The sequence below is a fragment of the Pangasianodon hypophthalmus genome, chromosome 15 (assembly GCF_027358585.1).
Source record: "Pangasianodon hypophthalmus isolate fPanHyp1 chromosome 15, fPanHyp1.pri, whole genome shotgun sequence".
In the NCBI taxonomy this organism is placed as follows: domain Eukaryota; kingdom Metazoa; phylum Chordata; class Actinopteri; order Siluriformes; family Pangasiidae; genus Pangasianodon; species Pangasianodon hypophthalmus.
The window spans coordinates 7,065,286-7,076,074 of NC_069724.1; the positions used below are offsets into that span (position 1 = coordinate 7,065,286).

The 10,789-nt window shown below is 38.3% G+C and overlaps 2 protein-coding genes across 4 annotated transcripts in view; one reads left to right on the plus strand and one right to left on the minus strand.

Annotated features, from left to right (window-relative positions):
* Positions 1-2,031, plus strand: part of asl (argininosuccinate lyase) — a 13,954-nt gene extending 11,923 nt beyond the window's left edge. Inside the window, exon 17 of the mRNA XM_026938584.3 lies at positions 1,030-2,031. Coding sequence (XP_026794385.1) covers positions 1,030-1,174 — 145 coding nt within the window. The 3' untranslated portion in view covers positions 1,175-2,031. The remainder of the gene's footprint in view (positions 1-1,029) is intronic.
* Positions 1,523-10,150, minus strand: ca4c (carbonic anhydrase IV c). Of its 3 annotated transcripts, none has more exons than XM_026938586.3 (8): positions 10,003-10,150; positions 6,454-6,501; positions 5,908-6,024; positions 5,457-5,602; positions 5,247-5,339; positions 5,082-5,148; positions 3,913-4,076; positions 1,523-2,304 (listed from the first exon to the last, which is right to left on the minus strand). In XM_026938586.3, the coding sequence occupies exons 1-8, from the start codon at positions 10,055-10,057 to the stop codon at positions 2,113-2,115; spliced, it is 882 nt and encodes a 293-aa protein (XP_026794387.1). In that variant the 5' UTR covers positions 10,058-10,150; the 3' UTR covers positions 1,523-2,112. The 3 variants fall into 3 exon arrangements, with proteins under 3 accessions (XP_026794387.1, XP_026794386.1, XP_026794388.1); XM_026938585.3 differs by having other exon boundaries at positions 5,860-6,024; positions 10,003-10,144; XM_026938587.3 differs by lacking the exon at positions 3,913-4,076 and having other exon boundaries at positions 5,860-6,024; positions 10,003-10,148.
* Positions 10,151-10,789: the final 639 nt, after the last annotated feature.

Consider the following 10,789-nt stretch of genomic DNA (forward strand, 5'->3'; position numbering starts at 1 on the left):
AGCAAACAACAGAGTGCTTTCAGAGAATGCATACACAAGTATATTGTGTTCTTCTTCTTATGAACAAGTAGCATAACAAAATGACCTCTAATCCACTGCACACCCTCTCTTTCGCTCAACTGCTTGTACTCTTTAAGAGATCCTTAAGATGCTTGGTTGTTGAGTATTATACTTATCTTTGTCAAGGTAGTCAAGTAGAAGTTGCTGGCTACAAAATGACTAACCCTATTTTTTTCAGAAATAAATAAACATATTAATCCCAAATTGAAGACTCCTGCGTTTTTTGGTCTAAAAGTAATAAAGCATTTTTATGCTAAATGCAGATAATAAACCAGTCTCACAGAACACCTTTAACTGTTAATAACCCATGCCCCCCTCAGTAAAGATTTATTTTATGAACACAATAACAGGGAAACAGACTGTTACTGAAGATGAATAAATTAATGAAAAGTGCCATCACTGCAATAAAATAAAAAACACAAATCAGACTCCCTGGCTATGCTTCACAGATCCCTGGATCCCACTTTGAGAACCAGTGGTCTAGAAGACTCCTATATCACTACAGCCAAGCTAGAAGCACTGCTTAGATGTTTAAAGCCAGTACACTGTCACAATCGATTTTAATATTAAAAATACAACACCACCTTTAGTATTATCAAAATATTCTTCTGATTCCTGAGTTTCTTTTAGTAATGTTATTATATTTTAAGAAGAAACACTTACAACTCTTAGTAGTAAGATAATGTGTACATATTTTTGTCATTATGGTCCCTGGTCACTAAGTTATAGGTTACCTGTAGGAACTCAAAGTTGTTTATTTTCATATAACTGCACATGTGCTTTATTCCTCTTATACCACAGTAATTTGCCAACACTTACATTTTGTTATTTATTAAGGAACAACATTGCATACTTTTTTATCCATTTATAGACATGGAATCGGGACTCATGGACTGTGGAATGGGGGAGGATGCGCAAATGTGTATTATAAAAGCTGACACTGATTCTCTCCCCTCTTCTTTTATCTAGTCCTCTGTTTGACAGTGACGTGTCCTCAGTGTGGGACTACACAAGCAGTGTGGAGCAGTACACCGCCCCTGGTGGCACAGCACGGAGTAGCGTTACAGGACAGATAGAACACATGAGAGCCTGGCTGAAGGTGCACAGTGTATAACCGGAACACACACCATCACAAGATTAGAATCACAATCGTTAGCACATTTTCTAATCTGTGTTTTCAAGGTAACAACTTTTTATCACATCCCACAGCTTCATTGTCAAAATACTTTCCGTTTAAAATTTACTGTAGGCAAACATACAACATACCTGGGGCAGTGAGAGTGCTGCAGCACCCCCGACTTTCAGGATTACTTTACCTGAAACTGCAGTTGCAACTGCTAAAACAACAACAACAAAAACAACAACACTAATAATAATAATATTAACAAAGAAATAAACTTTAAAGTAAAATTGAGTATTTTGAGTAGTTTCTGAGTGAATGTTGAAGACATTGTTTTTAGTGTATTTTTTATGTTTTGTTTTATTTTTTTCAAATCGACATTAACCTATTACATTTGTTGTTGACGTTTGTTGGTCACACAATGTTGGAGTCGACAAGGTAAAGTACCAAGTAATTGTCTAATCAAATCACAGCCATAATGTTGCAAAAGAGAATATCAGATTTTTTTCAAGAGCCTCATCAAACTGAAATTACCGAAGACATGGTGCATGACATCATAGCACATATCACACGTATATGACTTCAAATGCCAGCACCAGTATAAAAAGCCTTCCTACATTCCAACTGTTGTGAATACATGACTTTGCAGCTCCTTTCTTTATACATCATAAATCAAAGCATTCTGTTAGTTTCTAGCTATAATTCTGGTGGTTTGGGGGATTTTGAACTTTCTTTAATGTGGCACTTTGGTACAAGTTTTTAATCATAGTGGGATACCAAAATACTTTGTTGTCTTGCACAGCACTGTTTTGCATATTGCCAACAAATGAATAAACAGTTGCCTTTTTAAATGTGCTCTAATCCTTTTTCAGTCTTGTACTAGAGTATTACTGTATTATCTCTGAAAATGTGCTGAAATTATAGACAATAAGTTATGTGAATATACCCTCTATCAGCCCAAATATACAGAGGAGACACAGACACAGAATGACTGGTCCTGACGATGTACGAGAACATGCCGTGGATTTGTACACTATGCGCCCATTTAGCTTTTGCACTGGGCGGAAGTTGTCAATCATGGGCTTTCCTGTCTTGAACCACATCTGCTTGGTTATGTTCACCAACTGTGGAACACAGACAAAAAAGAATAGTGGTGAGGAGGTTAGTAGTATCTTCATATGCTGATGATGCTTTCTCGTAATATACTTATGCCCTATGCCTGATCATATATGAAATTTGCCATTCACCATCCATGAGAGCATGCTCAAAACCATGATCCCCAAGGGCTATAAATGGCTGCTTTCCATTTTGAAGTGATGGCTTCATGAGTAAGCTGTCCTGCCTCCTAAGGCTACACCCTACACCATGAGAAAATATAGATACAATAACGTAATTTTAGGGCCATACAGTGGTTGAGTGGGTAGCATTGCTGGATCAAAGCTCCAGGGTCCCCGGTTTGATCCTGAGCACGGGTTACTGTCTGTGTGAAGTTTCACATGTTGTCTGTGTCTGTGTGGGTTTCCTCAGAGTTCTCTGGTTTCCTCACACATGCTGGCATTGGAATGCTTATGCTAATATGTCCATGCGTGCATGGTACCTTGTGGACTAATGTCCAATCTAGCTTGTATTCCTGCCTTACAGCCAGCGTTACTGGGATAAGCTACAGAGCCACCACTACCCTGACCAGGTTAAAATGGTTACTGAAGATGAATGAATGAACATAATTTTTCAAAGGTGGAGATGTTTTAGTGTTGCATAATTTCTTAAATAAGAACATGTGGCTCAGTTTAATAATGAAGAAATGGACTAAGCAGCAAAAACTTCCCGTTGCTGCCACCGGTCTCATTTAGGACTTGAACTTGGCTTGAGTTTGTAAATTTACAAATGGCATGAAATGCAAATGCCCAAGATACAAGGTACACCTACATCAAAGAGCTTATTTGCTGCAGTGCTTCCAGCTGTTCTATTCATTGTAGGTACAATGTTCTATTACAAAATGAGTATAAGCACTGTTTTCTACTTGAACTGGACCCACATTTAAAGGTAAGCTTGTTTGTTGTCAGGGCCATTTTGTAATTCAGTGCAAAGAATCTCAGAAGCAAAGTGTCCATTGGTTGTTCCTACTGAAAAGACCATTTTAAAGGGCCCACTAAAGAAAATGCTCTTCATCACATTGGTTTGGAAAGACCCTACAAATGGCTGTTGTGGATGGTCCCCATTCGAAGTGCCCTGGTTAGGGTTCATCAGTTCAGAATGGACTGCAACCATTGTTACTCTCCTCATACAGTAGGTTGCCAGATTTAATGGACTTTTTCTAAGGCAGGTGCTGGGTTGATTGTATCCATTTCCAAACCCAGTCAAGACTTAAAAACCCACCCATTTCACTAACAACAATCCTGGAGATATATTGCCAGATTAGATTGTTCAACACAACATTGTTTCCAGTGGTTTCTAGTGATATTGGGCTATTTCTAAACCACCCGAATTTGATTAATTGAATCAAAATGATACAGTGGCAGTAGTGTAGAGGACCTGTGTGCAGTCGGCGCCCACTCAGACTGGTCATGAGTTAAAAGATAGAAAAGTTTCAGGAGAAAGAAAAGAAAAAAAGAGTTTAAATGGTGCTTACTGTACCATTATATCACATATTAAAATGTGTTTAAATAACCCATGCCTTAAAGAATGAAGTGTAAGACCCAGTAATACAGTGTTAATGGGAAGATCATCTCCACCTGTTGTTGGCTGATGGAAAAAGACTCCTGGAAGATAGTCCAGATGATGCCCTCATCACAGCCTGGCGTGGTCAGAGAACCTGAATAACGGTAGTAACTGGAAAGCTTCTCCAATGAAGGCAAGATATCAGTCAACCGGAAATCTGGGACAATACTGGTGTTCCCTTTGTGAATAGGATAGCCACATGACACGTAATTTGAGAGATATGGTTTCTTTACCTTTCCTCACGGTTTATGACTGTTACTGTCAATTCCCACCCTATTATCTAAGTCTTCCTCTATTGCATGACAGGAATGAAGATGAGGTCTAACATGGGATTCCTCCACAACAAATGATTTCTCCAGCTACCACATCCTTCTGAACCCAATGCAGCATTAGGTCAGCTGAATGTTTAAGTAACCAGACAGATGGCCTAGATTGTCTAGTGTGATGCTAAATAGGCAGAGTAAAACTTGATTCTTCCCACCTACACAGCATGACTAATTATGCTATCTTGGACCCTTGTTGATGGTGTCATCATCATTAAGACTTAGTCTCTGCAACAGGCAAAGCATTTGGGAGATTGTGAGTATGAATCCCAACAATGCCACAGCTGTCTGTGGCCAGGAATCCAAGATTGCATTACTGTTTATTCTATCAGTCAGAGCAGTACTAGCCAATCATGGTCTTTGAACTCATATATGGGGAAAAGGGCAGTTAGTGCTTTCCTTGAAGTGTTTTACGCTGCCTTGTGACATGAAAAGATGTGGAGGCTAATGGATTATGGATTAGTTAAAGGATTAGTGTTACCACTGACATTATTATTACTATTATTATTATTATTATTATTATTATTATTATTACCTCTGTCAATCCCTGTAATACAAGCCAATTGCGGGTATCGGTGTGCTCATATGTGCAAAACACCACATAAGCAGCAATTTGGAAAAAAGATGCAGCGGTTGGATTCACGTGTCTCAGAGGAAGCATGTGTAAGCCTTTACCCTTGCTGGTTGGTAGTTGTCATGTGATGGGGACAGCTAGTTAGTGGGTGGGAATTGGCAAATGACCAAATTATTAGAAAATGAGGGTAGAAATCTAAAGAAAATGGGATAAAAATCCCAAAATGGGGCAAAAAATCTTGGAAGTCCAGACAAGTTAACGTTTGACAATGTCAACAGGAGCTCACCATTATATGGAATTCTTCCCAAAGCTTGAATCACTTGATTGAATTTCTGGTTTTCTTCTGTGGACACCTAAGACAAAGAATAAGGACATCATGTCATCATTAATGGAATAGTTAAGCACTGCAGAATTCTGTGTTACATGGAGACACTCCATCGACCAGAGTTACCTCATAGAAGAAGGCAAGAGCTGCTCTCCCTACTGTATCATTCATGGCTTCCTTCACAGTTTTGAACTGCTCTTTCATATGAACAATATGGAGCTTTGGGATAGAAGAAACACCAAAAAAAATAAAAAATAGCCATCGCTGGTTTAACAAAGAACAAAGTATTTTTGATGCTGTGTTCAAACTAAATGTGATGGTGATCTGTGATCTCACTTCCATGGGATACTTCTCCCCATCTAAAGTGTGTTCTGAACCTGGCCTATCAGCCACTCCCCAGTGTAGATGCAGCTGAACGGCCTTGTAGGTGGCAGGCAGATCCCCACCTCGGATCCGCAGAGATGGAGGAAGTGCGAGTACAGCTAAGGAGGTGCAAACAAGAAGGCAAACTTCATATGTTGCACATGATTGAAGTGTTCTGTTGCTCTTCACTGTTTTATATTTCTTATGATACTAAGCACTATGAGAACCTACGTAAGTGTAAGGAAACAAAAATAGACAAAAACACTACTGAGATTGTTAGAACTGAACGGAATGTGACTCAGCTGACACAGATTTGCCTGACACACATTTTTTAAAAGAAAAAAAAAATTAGAAATAAATGAAATTGCAGATTCACCAATATTTCCAAGGTTTTGCACAGTGACATTCAGTGTTTCTGTGTAACCTTCAAAGATGATTGGGGTTAGACGGGGGTTGTGTCTCGCCTTGTGTGTGACTATATTAATGGGTGACTGGTTCTGGCCTCCACAAACTGGAAAGTCTTTGGCCCACTGACTGGGTTCTGAAACATTAAAATAATGCATAATAAACAAACTGCCACAATTGAATTATGGCCAAAAGCTCATTAGTTAATTCATCTTTAGTAAGTGCTTTCTCCTGGTCACAGTTGTGGTGGACCTGAAGTCTGTCTCATGGGCGCATGGTGGGAATACATCCCAGATGGGATGCCCATCCACTGCAGGGCACCATGCACTCATGCATTCACTCACTCTTTAACACATAGGGGCAATTTATAGTAGCCAATCCACATATCAGCATGTTTTTGGGAGGTGGGAAGGCACTGGGGAACCCGGAGAAAATCCATGCAGACATGGATAGAATGTACAAAACTCCACAGATAGTAACCCATGCTCAGGATTGAACCTGGGACCCACCACGCCACCCTAGCCAATAAATAAATGATTAAGGGTTAAAAGTTGACTGAGCTTACCTCTGCACCTGTCCTCACATGAGTACTGGCTCTGGTAGCACCACTGAACTGGAACAGAGGAAACAACCTGTTGAAATTGGGTTCTTCAAGGATTCTGTAAGAGTTCATTGGATAATTACGGAATATCAGCTTCCAAGAAAGGTTCTATTCGGAACTCTCTGATAGGGAAACACTCTGTTGTAGGGTTCCCCTGAAGGACAACTGAAGAGATAAGCTTTCTAACCTTGGGCACAAAGAGACAAATACACAAAATACAAGAATGTTTGACACCAGAAAACTGGTATGGTATTTTTTTCCTTTGGCCAAGCATCCAGTAACAAAAGGTCCTAGTTGTAAGGCATTTGGCGTCTGCTCACCATTTACACCAAAAAGAATTAAATGGTACTTAGGGGTGGAGAGAGTAGCACTGTTTGTTGTTGATTATGCAGAGTATACAGACATAGAGCTACTATTTAATAAAAAAAATTACAGCGAGGTCAATTCTGAAGTGTTTATGCTATACTTTCTGTAAAGGCAACACCCTAAACTGGTAGAACTCTGAAGGGTTCAAAAGTAAGAGCCATTCAGCAAGCACTTTAACTATTTTAAGAATATGCAATAGTGCATGCAGATGGCTGTGATTACGTAGTTGTGCCCCATAATGGTTTTGCACTCTCTTTTTCTGTTATCATTATAACAATAATCTGATATGAATCTGGCTTATAAGATATACCTTAGGGATAATATATGGAAAAACATATGGTCCAAAATTGAAATGCTGCACAAGCGTTAGATATGTAAGGAATAAAACTCATGCTGTTAAAGGAAAATAATGAACGATGAGGGAGGGGTGTCATGCAGCCCGATGCAAAGCGAAGTTACTCTTACCAGACTGGATTTGATTTTCTTTCTTACAACAACATGCCTTAAAGAGTTTGATTCCTCTTAAACAACAACAATTTTTTCAACTATTGATTTTTTTTAAAATTCATTACTGAATGTCATACTTTTTATCAGTTTATAGTTACATTTAATCTGCAACAGACAACCGTCGTATCCAGAGTGTGTTCCTGCCTCACACCTGGTGTTCTTGGGATAGGCTCTGGAGTCACCATGACCCTGACCAGGATAAAATGGTTACTGAACGTGAGTGAGTTACATTTAATGTTGTGTAATATCTGCAAAACACGTTACTTCCTTTTATCACTTGTGTTACAGGTTCCCAACCCTGTTCCTGGAGTACCCTTATTCTGCCCATTTTGTTGTTTTCCCTGCTGTTCACCCAGGATGAGCTGATGATTAGCTGATTAGTTGAATCAGGTATGTTGTGAGCACTAAAATGTGCAAGACAAGGGATTTGCCAGGACCAGACAAACTGACTTACATAATAGCAGGTATAGAGTCATCACCGCAACAGCCTCTTTTTCCTCTTACGTGAAGTTAATAAGACAAGCTTCTCATGTTACCATGATACAGCAAAGTGCAAAGTCCTTTGTCCTGAAGGTTCTCCTGTGTCAGAAAACTTTCAGACTGTTACAAAGTGCTGACACAAATGTTAAATTAATGTCTCCTCACAGAAAATTTCATCATAACAGTTGAAATTTATTTATTTATTTATTTATTTGTTAAACATGTTTTATTCTGTTTATTATTAGGTTTAGACTATGTAGACTAGAGCATCTATCAAGTTTCTTTGAAAGAGATTTTACTATAGAAACGATATCGTATTAGAATGAGCATGTTAATATAGGTACACTATATGGCCAAAAGTATATGTACATCTGACCATCACACCCATATGTGCTTTTTGATCATTCCATTCCAAGGTTGTTCCCCCATTTGCCATTGTAATAACCTCCATTCTACTGGAATGGCTTTCCACTAGACTTTGGAGCATGGCTGTGGGGATTTCTGCCCATTCAGCCACAAGAGCATTAGTGAGGTTGGTCACTGATGTTGGACAAGAAGGCTTGGTGCACAGGCTTGCTGCATTCCAATTTATCCTGAAGGTGTTCAGTGGGGTTGAGGTCAGCGCTCTGTGCAGGCCACTTGAGTTCTTCCACACCAACCTTGGCACACCATGTCTTCATGCAGCTCATGTTGTGCACAGGAACATTGTCATGCTGCAGAAGGTTTGGGCCCCTTAATTCCAGTGAAGGGAAGTCTTAAAGCTACAGCATACAAAGACATTCTAGACAGTAATGTGCTTTCAACTTTATAGCAATTGTTTGGGGAAGAACCACATATGGGTGTGATGGTCAGGTGTCCACAAACTTTTGGCAATATTGTATAAACCTGTAGTTTGTCTGGCAGCTGGCTTTCAGAAAATTAATCACCTTCTGACCAATCAGATTCAAGAATTCAACTGGTATTCAGTGGTTGATTTTGTTGGGTTCATATTTGGACCACACTCCGATTACTGTGAAATCCTTAAACAGTTGGGTCACAATAAATGTTCCGCTGTCTCCTGTTTTGATTGGTTTTTGTTTTTGACTGTGCAGCAGAAAAACACCCCCTACCACCATTCTTTCTCCATGGATACATCCTGCCAAGGGTTGAAATTAATAATCTCAGTGGTGGTACATTAACTGAACTTTAACTGCTCTAATAAACACATCAAAAACAGACAATGAAAGGTACAAAAGCGGGAAAAGAAGTAAGTAAAGCATTATTTAAAAGGTCAGTGGGAAAACTGCTAATATGTAGGATAGTTTTAACCAAGACAATACCACGAGTACTAATACAGATTACATACAGTATGTACAGTTCAGAAAAGCAGTCCCTTATTCAATAAACACAGCTGAAGTGATTTGATGTGAAAGCAAGTCAAATGAAATACAATGTAAATAATGGCTATCAGGTAAAAACAGGTTATTAAGGGTGCACAGAGAAATTCAGAGGTGATAATTAAGTCTCACAATGGACTCGTTTCTAGGAGTTTTCACACAGGTATTAATTACATTAATTCACAATGTATGTCCTGACGTCATCACGCTTTCTAACAGCTTCATACACCGATAGCTTAACAAAGCTGTGCAGTAATTTATGTACCATTATTCCATGCCTTTAAATTATACAAAGGATTTTAGAAAATAAAAGCAATGAAAAACATCAACAATAATGAAAGCAATGTAAGTAAAGTTGAAATATATAATTTATGATGGATTGGTTGGTGCGTATACATGAGTTTATCATATTGCCTACTTGAGAGAATATTTTGATTTGCAAAAAACTGCACATCTGGAACCATCCATTAGCATTAGACAAAAATCAATTCAAGAAAATAATAATTTAATTTACCACTAAATTACTTGGTACTGTAATTAGCAATTACTTTAGTAGAAAAGTTATATATTTTCTCCATTAATCCTATAAATATATGTCACTACACTGTATGTGGATATGCAGGACAAACCCATATATTAAATGGACAGCAAAACCCAAACAACAGCAGCAAGTTCTCATCAGCAGTACTAAACAAGTTACAAAATTCTTTTTTCTTTAAACAGTCACACTACTGACACAGTCATTGTATTATCACGAAAATGTATAATCATGTAGAAGTCTTACCAGAGTGGATACATGGAGAAAACAGAAGACATGACACAAGGAGAGTGGACCACATGACTACAATAGCAGCAAAGTCAGTCTGGCATTCAGGGCAGAAGAGCACCTGTAAGGATGGTATAAGAGGGAGGGAGAGAGAGAGAGAGAGAGAGAGTGTGTGTGTGTGAGTATGTGTGTGTGTTTGGGTGTGTATATGTGTGTAGGAAAAAGTGAGTGAGAGAATTTTTCCCAGTGTCCACTCAAGAGGCAGGCACTACAGTGTGTCTAGCTGATGAAGAGTGATTATGGGAAAGTTAATGAAGTCCAGGGAACCATGGATGGTTTCACCTGCTCATAATATCAGCTTGTTATATTAATATAATGTATACAATGTAATATATTTTATTCAAATATATTATTTTTGTTATAATGATGCATTGACTGTGTGAGTTGTGTGACTATTAAAAAAATAACACAGAATACTGTGACTTGTTAAGTGCTGTTGATGAAAACTTGGTGCTGCTGTTTGGGGTTTGCTGTCCATTTATTGCATGGGGTTCTGCATGTTCATACACAAGATATGATGTGTATTTCAGGGATGAATGAAGAGAAATGTTTATTTTTCTTCTAATATAATTGGTATTACATTCTTGAATTGATTTGTTCATAGACGGTTCCAGATGTGCCATCAGATAACTAACTATAAACTAACTTGTTTTGTTGATGTTCCACAATATTAAAAAAAATTATAAACTAATTGTAAATTCATTATATATAATGAATAAACATTATTACCATTGGCATCAGAATG